The sequence below is a fragment of the Hydractinia symbiolongicarpus genome, chromosome 14 (genome assembly GCF_029227915.1).
Source record: "Hydractinia symbiolongicarpus strain clone_291-10 chromosome 14, HSymV2.1, whole genome shotgun sequence".
In the NCBI taxonomy this organism is placed as follows: Eukaryota; Metazoa; Cnidaria; class Hydrozoa; order Anthoathecata; family Hydractiniidae; genus Hydractinia; species Hydractinia symbiolongicarpus.
In genome coordinates, this window is record NC_079888.1 from 13464035 (window position 1) to 13483226 (window position 19192).

The 19192-nt window shown below is 32.3% G+C and overlaps 1 protein-coding gene across 2 annotated transcripts; it reads left to right on the plus strand.

Annotated features, from left to right (window-relative positions):
• Positions 1-804: 804 nt before the first annotated feature.
• Positions 805-17210, plus strand: LOC130625566 (protein kinase C delta type-like). Of its 2 annotated transcripts, XM_057440672.1 has the most exons (16): positions 805-1248; positions 1604-1846; positions 3326-3450; positions 4683-4743; positions 5252-5423; positions 6481-6512; positions 6746-6831; positions 8608-8737; positions 9097-9194; positions 9389-9604; positions 9725-9901; positions 10485-10639; positions 12188-12326; positions 12506-12694; positions 12864-13004; positions 15526-17210. In XM_057440672.1, the coding sequence occupies exons 2-16, from the start codon at positions 1636-1638 to the stop codon at positions 15688-15690; spliced, it is 2097 nt and encodes a 698-aa protein (XP_057296655.1). In that variant the 5' UTR covers positions 805-1248; positions 1604-1635; the 3' UTR covers positions 15691-17210. The 2 variants fall into 2 exon arrangements, with proteins under 2 accessions (XP_057296655.1, XP_057296654.1); XM_057440671.1 differs by having other exon boundaries at positions 805-1846.
• Positions 17211-19192: the final 1982 nt, after the last annotated feature.

The following is a 19192-nucleotide window of genomic DNA, read 5'->3' on the forward strand; positions in this document are numbered from 1 at the left end:
AGAGACTCAGGATGATTGTGAAGTCTTTGCACATGAATTTTTGTTTTGCTTTTCACCTTCACAAGTAGTAATTCTTAATAGTATTTCCTATCAAATAAATGACAAGAGGAAAAAACAGTTTATTCAAACACCTATGAAATCCAAAAGTAAAATAATTTTTTTTAATGTAACCTATTTATTTATATAACAACAACTAAATGAAGGAGGGTTACTATTAACCAGGGTAACGAGTTAATACAGGGTAATGATTTTAATCATTTCATAAGTGGTGCAGTGTTTGGGGTTCACTGCTTATGAGCTTGCTCTCTGAACATTCTCCACTCTGTAAAATAGTTTTAACTTTGTGTGTTGCACAAAGTAATGGAAATACTTCCAATTTTTTATCTAAATTTACGCAAGTGATTTAACGCTCTGGTAACAAACATTTATGCGAGCGCTATGCGAGGAAATGACTCGTGATTCATGACAAAGCCTGATGATCATTTAAAATTATTTTTGGTTGCATGGTTAGATTTGTTTTACTTCGTCTTGTAATTTAATGTAATTTTTAACTTTGTCCTTGTTTGAGAAAATTTTTTAAAAAAAATTGTCTTGTCTTAAAACAATGAGAAATTAAAAACATTTAAAATTTGTTTAATGAAAATATTTAATTTGTGCCAATTCACTTATATCATAGACAAAATTTGTAGGTGGTCCCTAACAATACAAATATCTAAACAACTTGCAACATTGGTCAACATTGATCTGAAACTTCTTTGTTACTGCCTTATTTTCAAGTAAAATATATCTTAACAAAGCTAAATTGTGTTCTTTTCAAAAATATGAAGCAGATCTTTTTCTCCTGTCATAAAAATAATATGGAGCCAGGATCTTCCCATAGTTTGGTGTCAAATTAATGTGATGTTCCTGGTCTTGTACATTAACAACACTGGCCATGACATGGTATCCTCAGCCTCTAGTTTAGGATCTATTGTAGTGCCTTATTTGCTGTGTAAGTTGTATAATGTACAGAAAAGGTAGCTGAAGCAAGGTTAGGTAAATTGATATTGAGAAAATTTACGATTGGTGGAGCATAACATTTGAACTTATCTTATCCTTGTACATTGAAACAAAAAAAAATATAAAGCTCAACAGAAAATTAAAAAATTCTCCTTGTCATGTGTGCTCTCCTTCACACTTCCCAATGACCCGTCTGCTTTGGAGCAATAATAAAGATGATAGTGATGATTTCGAGCAGCTGGTATGCTTGTAAGTTTACAAACTTGTGTGTTTAAATGTATGTATTTCGGTATAGATGGAATATAAGCAGAACAGTGTAGAATAAATTATAAAGAAATTTTAACTAAAGGAATCTTATCTTCGGGACCTGGGCAGAAAGGCAAGATGTCAGCAAAAGGAAATATTGTTTCTGTTAATAAGATATATAAGCAAAGTATAGATTAAATTAATTTACACAAACACAATAACTTTCATGAATGACAACAGCATTTAAAATTTCGTGAAAAAGCACAAATATTTGCGAAATTACCACAAGAATATGTGTATGTTGCTATTGTATCCCAAAATTCTGAAATTATTATGACAATGATTATAATTTTTTTAGAAATCAATGAATTTTAAACATCAAAACACTTCATGGGGTTTATCAGAATCAAACTTATAGAAGCTACTGCTGGCTCAGAAGTATGGAAACTTCTAGAAAACGAAGGGAAAACATGGGATCCGTTTTGTGGCATTCATATCAAAGAGGCTGTGGAAGTACCTGGTCAAGGTATTCAATTGGTTCAAAAAAAGAAAACAATTTATCCTGATTGGAATCGATGTTTCGACACTCATTTGTATGATGGTATGTTGCCATAGTAACTTTCAGGCCAAAGAAAGTTGATTATCTGTTGTACGTGACTGCACGCTTTACGCAACTGCACGCTCTCAGCCTTTTAAGGTTGTTTGCTAATTTTATACTCAAACCCGGGCATTTCTGCTATTTTTCCATCATTTTCCATTCTATCACTTAAAAAATAGTGTCTTTTAATAATAATATCTACCAATATTTCTTATTTGAGTCTTTTGTTGGAATTTACTTATATTTTTTCATTGTTTACGATACTCATTTTTCAAAGGACAGTCTCTACTCTCATTTTAAACAAAAACAATTTTAAACTTTTACTTGATAAATGCAGGCATATTTGCATTATTAGCCAGAATAAAACTTTTTTTTATATACCCAAGAAGTTCTTTAAGCAGCAATTTGTTATTACATGTCAAGAATCTGTCTAGAAATTTTTTCCTTAAAGGGAAACTAAGGTCAAAAAACATTTTCGTTGAAAACTATATCTGAGGTAGCATGACATATGGAAATTGTGGGGAAAAAATTGGATCATAAAATTTTAATTTATGCTGTTTTTAGTCCATCAAGGCTGCTAAATTTTTTTGAATAAACCGTGAATCGGATTTATGGTTGGTTGTGAAACATGCAAATCTATGACATATGAGACCCAAGTCTGAATTTGTGTTTTCGGCAAAGTACAGTAGTGATGTCTACTAGCAAAGAGAGCAGTTGTGGCAATATTGAAAATGAAATATATAGTTCTGACACAGATGGAAGTATTTTTAAGGGATGTTATGATAACGAACTAGAATACACTAAAAGTCAGCTACTTGGAGAAAAACTTCAAGATATTCCATGTATTATCTGGCATAAAGACTTCGATATTCTTTGTTTAAATTGCACCGTTTTGGAAACATCGTCAATCCCAGAAAAACTTCAAAGAAATAAAATCTTTTCAAAACAAATATAAAATATTACCTTCCATGCGAGGAATGTAAACATGTGCTTGTCTTCTTCTCTGATGAATTACAAAGAAATATTTTTCCGTTTTAAATATATATTTAAATTTCAAGTATAATATAGAGAAACCAGTCATCTCTTGGCGTATAATAATTTCTTGCTCCCAGATTTTATTTAGAAAAAGGAAAAGTTTCAAATGTGATAAACAGCAATGAGAAAAGTGAATATTACATAATCTTAATAAATCACATGTTTGCGTTCTTCCGGGGTGGGGGGGAGGGGGGGGGGGGGGTGGGGGGTAGAAAAGCTAAGGGGCTCAATTGCCTATACAACATTAAAAACCTTCGCCAAACCTTCGCCTACGCTTTAGTCAAAAATAAAAGTTGAGAACGTCAGGGCTCTGATCACTTTACACCTTTCAGTGTAAAATGTGGGTTGGCTTGATCTATTTTTATCATATTTAACATCATATTACCGACATTTCCCATTATTATCTTTTTGTTCTTTTATCTATTTCCTTATTTTACTTATTTTCAGGGAGGATGATAACATTTGTGGTGATGAATAAAGAAGATGGCAAAGTTACTGGTGATGCGACTGTTGGTGTAGAATTTTTGGCTAAGCAATGTGAAACCAGCATTATTAATGTGTCCAGTGTTTGGGTAATGTGTTTAATGTACATTAATCCTTGTTCCTATTCTGTGATAGAAAACATGTTTTTAAACATAACCGTGATAGACCCCTCTCTATAAGTTTTGATAGACTTTTCCAAGTCAAATCAAAGTTCACACTCCCTTATAACATTTTTATGAAAGGATGAAAATAGCAGCCATAAATTTTCGCAAATGTAATTCAAAATTTTATTACATTTTCTGGTTTATGCCATTTTTCTTAAATCCTAAAAACCTGGATATCGGATTATTGATGTGTTCAACTTACAGAACATTTTCCTTAATGAAATAAAATTATGTTGTGAATTTCAAGTTTTAAGGATAATCCTAAGGAAAGTTAAAATCCCAACAAAAGTTGTTATATTTTTCCGATTATGAGGATTTTCTGGAATTTTTAAGGGTAGTTTCGAGTAATGGGCAATATCTAAGGCTCTGAGAGGTTTAGGGCCTAAAAATTTGGCATGCAGGCGTCTAATAAATTCTTATCAAACTTAGTATCAAGCCATGCAGCATGGCAAAAAGGAGTTATTAAAATAATTGCAGGAAAGGGTGCAGGCCACTCAGTTTTGTTGTTTAAGCAGGACGAAGCTTCGTTTATCCCAAGTTTACCTTAGGGTAATGGTGAATGATTTGTTGCCCTCATTTTGTTGTTAAGATAACGATAGTGTAGTGATCTATTGATAAGGTAACTATTACTGAAAGTTCTGCTCATGAAAGAGTAAAACTCATGATATGAGTGCAAATATTCTAAAGATTTGCTAGCTTCTATATTAGGCAAGGTGTTGCATTACTGCTTGGTCACCAAGTCTTGTTGACCAAATAATCCTAAAATATATTTATAAAGTATTAGTAGTCTTGACTAACAAAAAATCATTCGAGATCGGTACCCCAAAATTTAATCACTCCGAATAGGGTTAAAGTTGTATAACAACCTATTACTTTTCTAAAAGACTGATCAACCAGTTGCATTGTATTGCTGCATCAAATCTTGAATTTAAAGAAGCGGATTAAATGTAATGATACAGTATAAAGCAACTTCAATGATTTGAGGTTCCATAGCTATTGTTTACCACAGGATTGACATATATCTAAAAAATGTCAAAAATGTGTGTTTTTATGCAAATTCTTTTATCCAAATGCAACTACTGCTTTTTGAGGCAGTTACATTATTTAATTATTTTGTTGTTTAGGTTGCCTAATGTTGTGTCGTTATATCTTCTTAGCTCGATTTGCAACCCTACGGCAGGCTTTTGGTTCATGTTCGCCATTTTTCAGAATCTAAAGGTACTTTCTTCTGTGTAATGTAGGGAGTGATGTTCTTTTAAATAAGCTTTAGCTTTACAGATATTTTTATCCAGATAAAAAGGAACACTTGAAAGAATTTGTACACAGCTTGTGTTAAATTGCTTTTCACTGCAGTTTGTTGTATTTCTCGTTGATTAAAATGCTTGTAAATGTCATTTTCTTTTACAAAAATAGCTCATAAATGCAAAATAAATAACTTTCTTCATTTGTACAGGCACAATAAAATTTTATTTACAAATGAATAATATACTGTCACTAAATTTTCGTTTGTAATTCCTGTTTATTATGGATTAACGTAAAATTAAAAGTCTGATAATGGGCTACACACAGGAAATCTATAGGTAGCTAAAAGCCCTAAAAAAGCAGCCGACCAGGTGACTATTTTTTTAACGATCGCAAATCTTTTTGGTTGCGTAAGAACTAAAGAGTTATGACGAAGAACTAGTTTTGCATGTACCCAAATGTTGAGATATTTTTATTTTTCTAGATGACCAAAACAGTGGAGCCTTGGAAAGCAAGACTTTAAACAATAAAAGCGGCCTGCAGTTGCGCAGAGGGGCTGTCAGGAAAGCAAAAGTTCACGAGATTCGTGGACATGAATTTATAGCAAAATTTTTTCGTCAACCAGCATTTTGTTCGGTGTGCAACCAGTTTATGTGGTAAGTTTGTTGTTATCAGTTTCAGTAAATAACACGAGAAGTACAGTGTTATGTTTCTAGTCCAGTATTATAATATTTTGTCCTTTTTGCTGTTATTGATGGTTGACCCATTAAAGCTTAAATTAGGGAGCATCCATAAAGTATGTACGCAGTTGGGAGGGTGAATCAGACTGAAACCGTACAGGTGCGTAAGTGTGTACTTACGTCTTTTGGCCATCCATAACTCGATTTTTTTACATTTTGATGTTTCAGTTACTGTAAAGAACACTGAGATGCTTATGTAAGTGTTTGAGAAAATCTGATTCAAACTACAAACTTCTTCCTATAAAAAACATTTGATTTTTAATTTCAGCCTTGTTAAATAAATTATTAAATATTAAGTGTTAATTTGCTGCATACGTATCTTTAGGATGCTCCCTTGTATATTATTTTCATGGGTGCTTCCTTGTATTCGTTCTTTATGCCTGCTTTCTTGTATACGTTCTTTATGGACGCTCCCTTGCATACGTTTTTCATGGATGCTTCCTTGTATGCGCTTTTTGTATATGCTTCCGTGCATAAATTCTTTATGGATGCTCCCTTGCATACGATTTTCATGGGTGCTTCCTTGTATGTGCTTTTTGTGAATACCCCCTTATGTACGTTCTTTATGAATACTCCCTTGTATGCGCTCTTTATGGATGCTCCCTTGCATTCGTTCTTTATAAATGCTTTTTTGTATGCGCTCTTTATAAATGCCCCGTTGAATACCTTTTTTATGGGTGCTCCCTTGCATTCATTCTTTATGGATGCTTCCTTGTATGCGTTTTAAACGTATGCAAGGGAACATTTATAAAGAGCGCATACAAAAGAGCATCCATAAAAAACTTCTTTTTGGATGCTCCTTTGCATAAGTTCTTTGTAGATGCTGCCTTGCGTAGGCAAGAACATAACTATTACACTTTAGGCGGAATAGAAAACAAAGGAAAATTATTAATTGATATGTGTTGGGTCCTGTGCATTTAAACAAGAAAATAATACTGTTGTCGCATTATTGTTATGATCGATCTTTTTTAAGGGGATTTGGAAAACAAGGATATCAATGTACAGGTCAGTAGATGGAACTTTTAATAAGAATTAAAGCAGTTTTTTAATCTCGTCTAAACTCTTTATTTCTACCAGAAAAGTTTGTACCACTTTGAAGATGCTTTTTGTGATTAAACGATTCTACGCCAAAAACCTTAAGTTATATCAAACTTGAAATTCCGGTCTATTATTTATAACAAGGGGCCTTTGAGACAGACTTTTCAGTTGTCCGTCTCAATCTCATCTTTTGATTACAGCCTGTTCATGTTCCGCGCACAAGAAATGCCACGATAAAGTTTTATTTCATTGCACGAAATCTGCAGAGGCTTCTCAAGACACAGTAGTATGTTATTTATTTTCAGTAAAAAAATAATTTTTAGTGAACTAAGTGAAAATTAGTATGTCCCAAAGGAATTTTATGCAACGTGTGCTGCTCTCTAAAGCAATGTGTTTATCAACCTGGAATGGACAATAAACGTAGTATTTATCCCATGGCTTTTATGGCTTTTATTCCAATTTTTTTTGTCACAATCCTTATACACATGCTGACGAAATGAATTTAACAGTTTGTGTCAAAACCTAATAATACTTTAATTCATGACATTTACGCGCATATCTAATTTCCGCGCAGAGTCACTACGCGAACAAGTAGTTGCGCGAAAATACTAATTTTTCGCGCATTTTCGTGCCCGAAGATTTTATGTTTGCAAAATATTTCTTTTTAAAGGTGCTCCAAATTCGATTGTTTTCATCGCTTTCATCACGGTCCGTCAGGTCCTTAGAAGATCTCCAAGTGCTCGATATAACTTCCAAATACGATTTTATTTTCAGAATCACCTCACTGTTAAAGGTTTCTTTTTTTACTATCAATGCTATTGGGATTTCAAGTCTTCTATTCGGAACTGTTGAGACTCGTGCTTCTGTCTCTCGTAAACGAGATTCATAAGTTCTGCAATAATTCCCAAAATAGAGACAGAAACGTGATTTCATTATGTGTCCAACTGTTATCAGTGTCAATGTTTCTATAGCTTTTAATTGGGTCAATTTGGTTTAAGGGTAAGTGGACTAAAGCTTTTACCAAGCAAGCCTCTGAGTCCGACGGTAAGATATGTGCTATTCCAGATAATGTAAAAAATACTTTTTAACTGAACGGTCAGTAAATCGAAGTTGCAAGTTTTTTTACGAAGAGAGGCACAAACTTGGTATTCCAAACAGATGGAAAGGCAAATGAAAAGGGCAAGCCATGAAATCAACGTGGGTATGCGTAACTGGCGTAAATTAAGTTTGTGAAAGCTTTCGAGTGCCCATCATTCGTTACAAAAACGACCTATACACTTTTCCCGAATTACATGTTTTTTAAAATTTAAAAGTTTTGATGTTTTGACTTTAGGATCATATTCAACATCATTGAATTGTTGTGTTGACTTAATCCGACATGTGAAAATGCTGTTTTGATATTAATGTTACGGTCAAAATCTTCTTAATTTTCTACTTGTATTAATAAGCTTCGGTTTCAAGCAGAGTTCAATTAGGACAAAATTAAAAAACCTATCGTACAGGTTGTTTGTTGTATGAATCTGAAGATTTCACATTCTATCAACTTTCAGGTGAGGATTTCAAAAATCACATTCATTTTGTTTGAAAAACTTTAGAAATAGCAGCGGTACATCAAAGAAAAATAATTCAAGAAAGGTGTATTTATGTAAGAAAGAAAAAACCTCTGTAAACTTTAACGAAAATCAAATGCGCGAAAAAAAGATGCGCCAGTTTTGAAAGAATTAAACTCGCGCGAAAATTTCATGAATAAAGGTGAGGCCCTGTTAAATGAGCATCTGCTATAGAAGTAAGAATAATAATAAGCACCCCTGCCGAAAGTGCCCTCTCGCCGTTTTCTTACTGGTTTTTTAAAATATAGGCATTTTTGCACACGCATTTATGTCAAAGTTCGTCCCTAAATGCAAATAAAAGGTTTTCTGTTATTCCACTTACGCTCAAACCGTGCTAAATAAGTCCCGTTTTAAAACTTGTTAGGAGTGCCTAGAAAGTTTTTTTAAGGAGATAAACTCTCTACAAGTCTTTTTCTGCATTTTTGTTTCAAATCACAATTTTAACTTTTTAGAAAATGAAGGAACGTTTCAACATAAATGTACCTCATCGGTTTATGCCAAAGACGTACCTTAGTCCAACCTTCTGTGATCACTGTGGGTCAATGTTATATGGTCTGTTCAGGCAAGGTTTAAAGTGTGAAAGTAAGATTCCTATGATTTGTGTTTTAAGAATGTTGTTTTTAACCGACTACTGAGAGCTATAAAATTTTAAAAAAGCTTTTGCTAGTACAATTTATCAACTAAAAAAATTTAAGAAACCTTTTTTGGGACTTAAGATTTGCACTGGCTTAATTTCGCAATATCCTCCCATAAATTGTAGTTATTCATTACTTGTTTGTTAGATACGCGCAAATTCTAACTAAGAAAAATGACGCTTGGAGGCTGAACATTTAATATTCGACAAGTTTAATATTCGATAAACTTTATTCTAACAAAACATAGGAAACTGCTGATACATGAAGAATGAAATAATTAAGAAACTTAAACTTCTCTATTTTCAGCTTGTAACACGAATTGTCATCACAAATGCAAGGAGAAGATGCCAAATCTATGTGGTATTAATCAGATGATGTTTGCTGAAGCTATGAAGAGCATAGAGGTAAAAAATGTAGTTACGTATGAAACCAAACTTCTAATATACTATGTTGTTGTATGCCTTTTTGTAAAATGTAACCTTTTCATATCCTCGTGAGAAACAGCAGGCTACAAATTGCATTTTAGGCCAGTTTTGTTAAACAACATGATTTACAGGCCTCCTTCGAGAACTAACCTCTTTTACGACTTGCGTTCCAGGATAAAAAGAAACGTGGGAGTACCGTTTCCACTGATGATAATGAAGTAAAAACCACAATGGAAGAAGAATCAACATTGTATGAATCAGTGTGGGAATGGATGCCACCCACTCCGCCAACAAGAACCGCCAGTATACGCCCTGAAAGCAAAAAGAAAAGATACGATATTGAAGATTTTAAATTCCTGAAAATTTTAGGCAAAGGCAGTTTTGGCAAAGTATGTTGTAACTTTTTCTTTAATGTTGTTGTTTTTGTTGCTGTTATCGTTGTGGATGTTGTTGTTGTCATTTTTTTGTTGTAGTGGTATTTAAGGTAACTTTTCATTTTTCTTCCATAGGTATTGTTAGCCGAATTACCAGCAGAGAACAACGCAGTGTATGCTATTAAAGCTTTGAAAAAAGATGTCGTACTTGAAGATGACGACGTGGAATGTACACTGGTTGAACGAAGGGTGTTAGCATTATCAACCAGACATCCTTATTTAACTCATCTCATGTCTACTTTTCAAAACGAGGTAACAGTGAAAGCGAGTCTTTTTTTTATCTCGTCTTTTTATGTTGTTTTTGGAATCAGGTAGTAACCAATTTAATCGATAAAAAAATTTAACCTTTTATGGGCGTTTTTTTGCTAGAGACATGTGTTGCTAAAAATACATCTACAGCGTTGCCCTCAGAGAACAATTTTTAGACAGTCATTTAATAGCTTCAAATAAGGCTAATAACACTACATTGAGAGTACGTGATTGAAAAGGGTATGTAAATTTAGTCATTTTATTTATGCTAACAACACCAGAACTAAAAACACAATTTTTGAGGCTTGAGATCCAACCTTATAGAAGATGATGAAATAATATATAGTGTAATCTTTTCTAAAAAACAGAAATAATACCAACAGAGCACAATCGCGTAAAAAAACTGGCATGCGTGCACGATGCAAATTTCTTAGTGTTCGAGTCATGATCACTTAGTGTTTGTCTGTTCGTGGAACGCAAGGTCTACTTCGGATTTAGTGCTGTTGTATAGAAACCTCTTTGGATCTATTTTTCGGCAGAGGTGTATTAGAATATGCGATGTTAAAGGGGAAATCTCTTTATTTAGAGTCATTTGTTTTTTGTAATGGAATATTTAAATGGTGGCGATCTTATGTTTCACATCCAAAAAAATGGTAAATTTGACGAGAATCGGTCTCGTTTCTATGGCGCAGAAATCATATGTGGATTGCAATTTCTTCACAGTCACGGAATAGTGTACAGGTATGAAGTTGCTTTCATGGGCTTGTGTTGATTGGTTATAAGGTTGATTTTGTCTGTACACAAACATAAATTGATTTAGCAATGTCGTTTTACGACTTTTCTTTGATGCTTCGTTGTCATATTTAAAAAGATTTTTCTTTACTAAAAAGTATTCTATTGGTCGGTTTTTCATCGAAAAAGCTTTACAAATAAATTTTAGTTGTTCGCATTTTTTTGTTCTTAAGAGGAAGATCTTAGAGATACTAGATGTTATCATATTGTAAAAGTTTTTCTCGCACTGTGATTGGCTAATTTACACGAAATATATGCAATTTTTACTTATTTTTCAATTCTGCAGTACAAAAAGCTGATTTTTTTTCTCTGATTGGCTGAAATAGTGTTGAAAGAACTGATATTTTTTTCCTGATTGGTTAATAATTTGCTGAGTAAAGTTATTGTTTTCTTGAAAAAACAAGAAATTGTCGGTAAATTTGTTCCAATTTTTTTTATTTATCTTTACGAAACAAAAACATCATTCAAAAATATTCACAGCTCAACTATTCTTTTGTTTTAACATAGTATTAAAGAAAAGTGCGCTGTAGAGATTTTGAGTTTAACTGTGACTTTAGGTTAGTGAGGTTATATCTATAGCGCGTTGAAGGAGTTTTGTAGTTAATTCGATTGTTTAACTTAACTTCAACTAATTGGTATTAAAAACCATGAATATATTTATTTATTTATTTAATTTAAATTTATTTTCATTTAATTTCCTTGAGGCGTGACATAAATAAGTTTTTTTCTGAGATATTACAATCTCGCACATAATCATAAATTAAAAAAATTATTATGAATTAAAAGACATGATCACATATATTAACTTGTGATAAATTATTTCGCTGTCGAACCTCGTAAACCGTGATTGAAATTAAACAATCACCTGCCGAATATATCAAATTACAGTGACTTATGCTCGGTATATATGATAAACTTGTTATCGCATTTGTTCTCGAAAAATATCGTCATATTGTTTTCATTTTTTAGTTCTCGTTTATTTCACTTACCTAAAATATCTGTGCAACCCTTCGTCAAAGATACATGTTCCTGTACATTTTCTTGATCACTGTTTCACAATCTATACTATAAAGGCAACGGGCATATAAGTTTTTGAAAAATTTTTTGTGCTTTTGCTGACGTCAGCGAGAACATATGATCCTATGCCTTATTTTGATCAGCGCTTTAAGCTCCACACAATAGAGGCAACGTGAAACAGGGTTCTGTTTTGTTTTTTTTTGCGGGAAGGGGTTGCTGACGTCATCAAAATTCAAATGACGCTTCTTTTTTAATTTCTTCCTGCCTCAATGCCAGGATATGAATGAGAAGTACCAAGAAAAAGTATGTTTTTCTACCTGTTTGAAATAAATACACGGTAAAAATCTGAATGGAACGCGTAAGGAATGTTACGTCAAGTATAATTTTTGTCAGCTTTTTTGCAAATAAGATTGATATAGGATTGTGGCTTTTCCGTCGGTCGTTTCCTTTGCTTATGTATTTTTGTTTCTACCACCTTAGGGATTTAAAGTTAGACAATGTCTTGCTTGATCGTGAAGGTCACGTTAAAATAGCTGATTTTGGTATGTGTAAAGAAGACATGACTGAAGGTGTAAAAACTTCGACATTCTGTGGAACGCCAGATTATATCGCTCCAGAGGTAAACATCTTCTTGCTGAGTAAAGTAGGTGATTTAAGAAAGACACGTTAGATAAACCAAACTGTGTTGTTTAATACTACCCGTTAACTAGTGTACTTTTTGTGACAAATACATTCGGCACAAAATATTCGTTGCAAATTCGTCAAATTTACCTTACGCTCTTTTCGCCTCTATCGTAGATTCTAAAAGGTCAGCGATATGATTCGGCTCCTGATTGGTGGAGCTATGGTGTTTTATTATACGAAATGTTAATTGGGCAATCACCTTTCGCTGGCGAGGACGAAGACGATCTGTTTGCGTCGATTTGTAGGGATAAGGTTTTCTTTCCGAAATGGATTTCGGAATCTGCTGTGTCGGTGCTAACCCAGGTAAAGGAAAATTTAAATTTGTTGATCCGTTGCCACAATAATTATTATTTTTATTGATTGATTAATTGATTGATTGATTGATTGATTGATTGATTGATTGATTGATTGATTGATTGATTGATTGATTGATTGATTGATTGATTGAGAATTTGATCCAATGATATTATAGCTGATGGAAAGGAACATCTCGCTACGTCTTGGTTATGCGTATGGAACTAAACCTCATGTCCGAAAACATCCGTTTTTTAGTCCGATAGATTGGAATAAATTAGAAAAAAAAGAAATTAAGCCGCCGTTCAAACCGGAAGTGGTAAGTAAATTATCAGGGGCTATATTATGCCTTGATTCATCTAGGCCTTCTCTTGATAATTTTTCTTTTTTGTTTGTCTGGTTTGTTGTTTGTTTTGTTTTGTTTGTTTGTTTTGTTTGTTTCTTTGTTTGTCTGGTTTGTTGTTTGTTTGTTTTGATTTGTTTTGATTTGTTTTGTTTGTTTCTTTGTTTGTCTGGTTTGTTGTTTGTTGTTTTTTATTTGGTTTGTTTGTTTGTTTGGTTTGTTGTTTTTGTTTTGTTTTGTTTGTTTGTTTGTTTCTTTGTTTGTCGCGTTTATTATTTGTTTGTTTTGGTTGTTTGGTTGTTTTGCGTTTGGGTTTGGGTTTGTTGAATTTCCGCGCCCGAAGGCGTAGGAAGTTCTTTAAAACCGTCGTTTTTTTCTTTCGGAGCATTTTTTGAGAAAAAATCGACCCTGGGATTTCACGTTCATCTGAGAGGAGGATAGTATTGATGGTATAACTGACTAACTAACCCTGTCCCAAATGGTCAATTTAACGTCACAGATTAAAACTTCGTACCCAAGCTCCCTAAGTACTGGGAAATCATCTAAATGATGTTTCAGGCCAAAATTGGTCAAAATTTGGCACACTTAACAAAAAAGGTATGCTGAACATGATGGCGACATCAAAATTTTGGTTTTTTGTCACCTTAAATGTCATTTTAGGCCAATATAGGTGCAAAAATTAAAACTACTTTATTTTCAACAAAATTTGGCACAGTAAACAAACAAAGTATGCTGAACATGATGGTGACATCAAAATTTGTTTTTTTTGTCACCTTAAATGTCATTTTAGGCCAAAATTGGTCCTAAAATTAAAACTACTTTATTTTTGACAAAAATTGGCAAAGTTAACAAAAAAAGTATGCTGAACATAATGGTGACATCAAAATTTTTATTTTTGTCACCTAAATGCCATTTTAGGCCAAAATTGGTCCGAAAATTAAAACCACTTCATTTTCGGCCAAATTTGGCACAGTTAACAAATAAAGTATGCTGAAAATGATGGTGATACAAAAGTTTGATTTTTTGTCACCTAAATGTCATTTCAGACCAAAATTTGTCTAAAAATTAAAACTACTTTATTTTCGACAAAAATTGGCCCAGTTAATAAAGAATGCTGAAAATGTTGGTCACATCAAATTTTTGATTCTTTGCCAACTAAATGCCGTTTGAGACCATAAACGTCTCAACCGCAAGACTTTCAACCATGAATGATAGGCTGTATTTTTTGTTAGCAATTTCTTTTAAAATGTGAGTTATTATGACACATTGCGTTTTGTTTGCGTTTGTTATAAGAATGTCACTTGTGTGCTTTATCTTCAGAGCTTTATGCACCAAAACTCTTCGAAAGTTTGGCACGATAACACAACGAATTAGTAGGTTGTCATCAAATATTTTGGTAGCGAGCGGAAATTCTCAGAGCCTCCAGGGCTTCTTGTTTTGATTTGATTTGATTTGATTGTTTTTGTTTTGATTTGTTTGTTTTTGTTTTGTTTTGATTTGCTTGTTTTTGTTTTGATTTGATTTGTTTGTTTTTGTTTTGTTTTGTTTTGATTTGATTTGATTTGCTTGTTTTGTTTTGTTTGTTTGTTTGCTTTCGTTTTGTTTTGATTTGATTCATTTGTTTTTGTTTTGATTTGCTTGTTTTGTTTTGTTTGTTTGTTTGCTTTCGTTTTGTTTTGATTTGTTTGTTTTTGTTTTGATTTTTTTGGTTTGATTTTGATTTGCTTGTTTCTGTTTTGTTTTGTTTTTTTTTGTTTTGATTTGATTTGATTCATTTGTTTTTGATTTTAATTGCTTGTTTTTGTTTTGATTTACTTGTTTTTTGTTTTATTTTGTTTGTTTTTGTTTTGATTTGATTCATTTGTATTTGATTTGATTTGCTTGTTTTTGTTTTGATTTGATTTGATTTGATTTGATTTGATTTGATTTGATTTGATTTGATTTGTTTGCTTGTTTTGTTTTGTTTTGTTTTGTTTGTTTGTTTTCGTTTCGTTTCGTTTTGATTTGATTCATTTGTTTTTGATTTGATTTACTTGTTTTTTTTTTGTTTTGATTTGTTTGTTTTTGTTTTGATTTTTTTGTTCTTGTTTTGATTTGCTTGTTTTTTTTGTTGTTTTTTTGTTTTGATTTGATTCTTTTGTTTTTGATTTGATTTGCTTGTTTTTGTTTTGATTTGTTTTTCGTTGTTTTGATTTGTTTGTTTTTTGTTTTGATTTTTTTTTCATTTGTCTGTTTTGATTTTTTTTTGATATTGATAGGGAACATATCGACACGTTCTATTTTTGCCACACCTATGAAATGATTTTATAACATGTGTGACTTCTAAATAGTTTTAAATTTACTAGGACGGCTGTGTTGTTACGGTGTCAGCATGAAAATTAATTCTCGCGAATAAAGTTGAACAATTTACGGAAATAATTCTTTCGAATTTCTAAAAATTTCGCGAATGGTACGATTGGCGAAAATTAATGACATTAACCTAATTTTTTATGTTTAGAAAGCGGATAACGCAGTAAATAATTTTGACCCTGATTTCACGATGGAGGATCCAAAACTGACGCCGACGGACGAGCAGCTTTTAAAATCTATGGATCAAGTCCAGTTCAAGGGTTTCTCCTTTATCAATCCTGCTTTTCATGTAGCCAAAACACGAAAATCTTGAAGAGCATTATGTTTATATTGGTAGAAATTGGATTAGTATGGAATTTGTGTTGTAGTTTAAAGATTATTTTTACGCTAGGGTTTTTTTGTTTATATTTCGCTAAGAAACACATTCTAAAAGAACAAGTATTATAAAAGAATTTTCCATATAAAAAATATAGTTGTACAATATTTGTAAGGGTGTCCACTCTATCAGGAAATGTCAGGAATTTCAAAAGTATTATTAGAATGACAGTAATTTAGTTTTAAAATATCAATCAGAAAAAACAAAAGTCTTTTTTTTTATTTTCTTTATTTTCAAACTATAGGTAAGAATTACATTTCAATTTTTTTTTAAGAATTGTCATTATTTGTTTTTATTTTTCTATTCATATGCTTGTATTTTGTGGGTAATCCAAGCTTTATTGAATATCTGCACCGGCTGAAATGTAGTGGAAAAAACAAATGAACTGTCTGGCATTTTAGTCAAAAAATGTCAGGGAATGTTAGGAAAATGAGAGGTTGGTATTGAGTGGACACTCTATTCGTGCAACAAAACGTATTTGTTTATACATCTAATGTTTTGCACGTGCGCAAAGTTGATGTTTTTTGGAGCAAGGGATTTTCACTTTTATTTGTTGAACCTTCAATTTCTATGGAGATGATGTCATTATTTTATGAGGGTTCTCCACATAAGTGCTTTTATAGTCATTCATAATAATTAATGTTCAGTTTAAAAATTGATTTTAGTTAACTTATTCAATTTTTGTCTCGATTACACGAACTTGAACACTGTATTTTGTTTTTTGTAGTAATTATTTGCAATAGTACTCATAGGATAATCAAGCCCATTAGAAAAAGGAATTACGACTTTTGTAGTATTTATTTGAAATATTTGATATTTTTTTCTAATTTCCATTAAAAATGTTATTGTCCATATCAATAATTCGCATAGAGGCAGCACGACGTTTGTAAATAAAATTTACTCCACCCTCCCTCCTGGTAACTAAATAAAAAATGAGGTAAACAGGCCCAAAGATTTTTATCATACTATTTTTAATGATTTATGGAAAAGTTCACAATTTCTGTTTTGTAAATAAAGAAGTTCGATATTTTGTTACAAGTCGTAGTTGAAGTGTTTATAATCAAGGGCTGCTGATTCTTGTAATGATATTCCAAAATAAATAAAAAGCGATAATTTCGATCAGTTTTTACGCAGACTTTTTTAAGAATTCCTAAATCAGCTGGTAACAAAATTCTCGATTTTCGACTCTCGTACTCTACTTCGGTAACTCAAGGCAATACTTCGCCGTGACTTTGCTGCCGACTGTCTGCCCATGACCCGTCTTGTATTACACTCATGGAAAGGTGCAACCCACGGTGTTTGTAGTAATTTTCTTTCACGTTTTTTGTACTATATATATTTGCAACTTGCATACTGTATATTATTACTTTGCTATATTTTTTTAAATCATTTGAACTTAATTTTCAAACTGATTCTGTGTTAATTTTTTGAAAACGAATTTCATGCATTTATGTTTATATTTGTTTGTTCTTTTGTTTAGAACGTGTTTTTGTAGTTTAAGCTACATGGACATGAGGCAACTTTTTCAGGCGATAGTACAAAGTTTATGTTAATTACGCAAGGAAGAAATCGCAAATCGCAAAATTATATAAATAAATTTTGCGAATGGCCTATTTTAAATTTTTTCAATGATTTTCCCGAGAATTCTTTGCAGCACAGAACACCTTAAAACGTCTTCCAACTTGTGATCGGAAGCTCTAACGAAAAAAGCGCGAAATTAATGTTGGCGTTGGAACTACAAAATATCGAGTAAATTCAATAGTACTTTTAAAAGCATTGGGCAACTTAATTTGTTGGTGGATAACTTTGCCTATTTCTTGCAGACATTTTGCAGAAGAACCTGGGGAAGAGGTTGCATTGGTATTTAAGCACTAGTTGGATTTGTTATTGGTCTCGTTGAATTGCATTCACTTTTCTAACAAAATTTCGGGCTTTTCAAGTGTTTCCGGGCATCATTTTTTATTTTTATTTTACTAACACGTTACTCGGATCATGAAACCCAACGCACACACAAACAGACCACAATACAGCGCAGTTTAAATACTAGTTATGTTGTTTTTAGAAAAACTGATCACAATCCAACTGCGGGGGTTGAGAAGAGAGAAAAATGTGTTCAGGGGATGGGTCCTAAAAGTTACTAAGCAAGTTGCGTAATCGTGGGACCAATGTAAGGACTAGATATCCTTAGGAACTGGATTGATTAAAGAAAATGTGTACTTTTATGAAGGAGTGGTCCCACGAAAAATTAAAAAAAATAATTTCATCTTATTTTATCGGAAATGTTTTATTTATTATTATAAAAACCTTTTTTTTTTAAAAAAAAGTTCTTTTTTTTCTCTTATTCGGCCCTTTTTTACAATCCTGTTTAAATAGCCGTGACGTCATAGTTGGCGAATGATTTTTTGTGTGTTACGACAATTCAGCAAATAAAATGATATTCTAGAGAATCCAAGATCGTAATTTCATAATTAGAAATATTTATTTTATTTTATTTTCTATAATTATAATCACATATTATATATTTTTGTGTTTATTCTATCGAGTAAGGGACATAGACACCACCCTCTTCAGGGAAAACTTATCATATTTTCCACACAACACGCGACGGTATAACTCGGCGATTGCCTTTTCCAAGTCGTTAGAAAACAAACCAAATGAATTGCTTGTAAGCAGCAAACCGAAAAGATTTGTTTGTAGGCGTGTCTTGCAGAAATTTTTCTTTTGTCTCGTGTAAGCATATTAAAACGAGACAAAGTTGCTTGAAATCCTCATTCTCAGTTATACATTTTATTCCTAAAAAAACAACCGATATTTGTACGATACATATCATTATTATTTCATATTTTAACAATACTTTTTATGTAGCTTAATCATATTTAAAAAAATATGTTTAAGCACATATACCTTGGAATTGTTTGTCTGTTAATGCATCCACTTCCGTGCAACAAAGACAATCAATCTCCCTAGTTTCAGTTTTGCAGTTATCGCACTTGCACCATTCGTTTCTCCCAACACGAAAACTTTTCCAATGTTTTACTAAAAATATCGTTTCTCTCTCAGTTACAATGTTTTTATTATCATCTTATTTAGTGGTCTCGAATTAAAGAAAGTTGCAGCCCAGTGCCTGTAAAAAGCTCATCAAAGGTTTCATCTCATTATCACCGTCCTCATCTTCTCCAAAATTGTTTTCTTCTTCAATAATATCATACTCTAATTCTCTGTCTTTAATTTTTTCTGAAAAAATGGCCTTCAAGCACTTAGAAACAGCTGTTTAATTTTTTAAATTGCTGAGTCAGCAGATATACTCATTTGTAAAGATGCAATAAAGAAGAAAATAGTAGCTTTCGCGAGCTCCAACCTTTTTCAAACTTATGATTTTACATGGTCTTTTGTTTGTTTAGAAAGAAATCTTATTACCACATCACGCTACTTCTAGACC

Excerpts from the sequence above, each read along its gene's own strand:
- LOC130625566 (XM_057440671.1), top strand. The coding sequence starts at position 1,636 with ATGGGGTTTATCAGAATCAAACTTATAGAAGCTACTGCTGGCTCAGAA. Across the intron at positions 1,847-3,325 it reads CGACACTCATTTGTATGATG|GGAGGATGATAACATTTGTG; the intron begins GTATGTTGCCAT and ends ACTTATTTTCAG. Across the intron at positions 10,640-12,187 it reads AGTCACGGAATAGTGTACAG|GGATTTAAAGTTAGACAATG; the intron begins GTATGAAGTTGC and ends CTACCACCTTAG.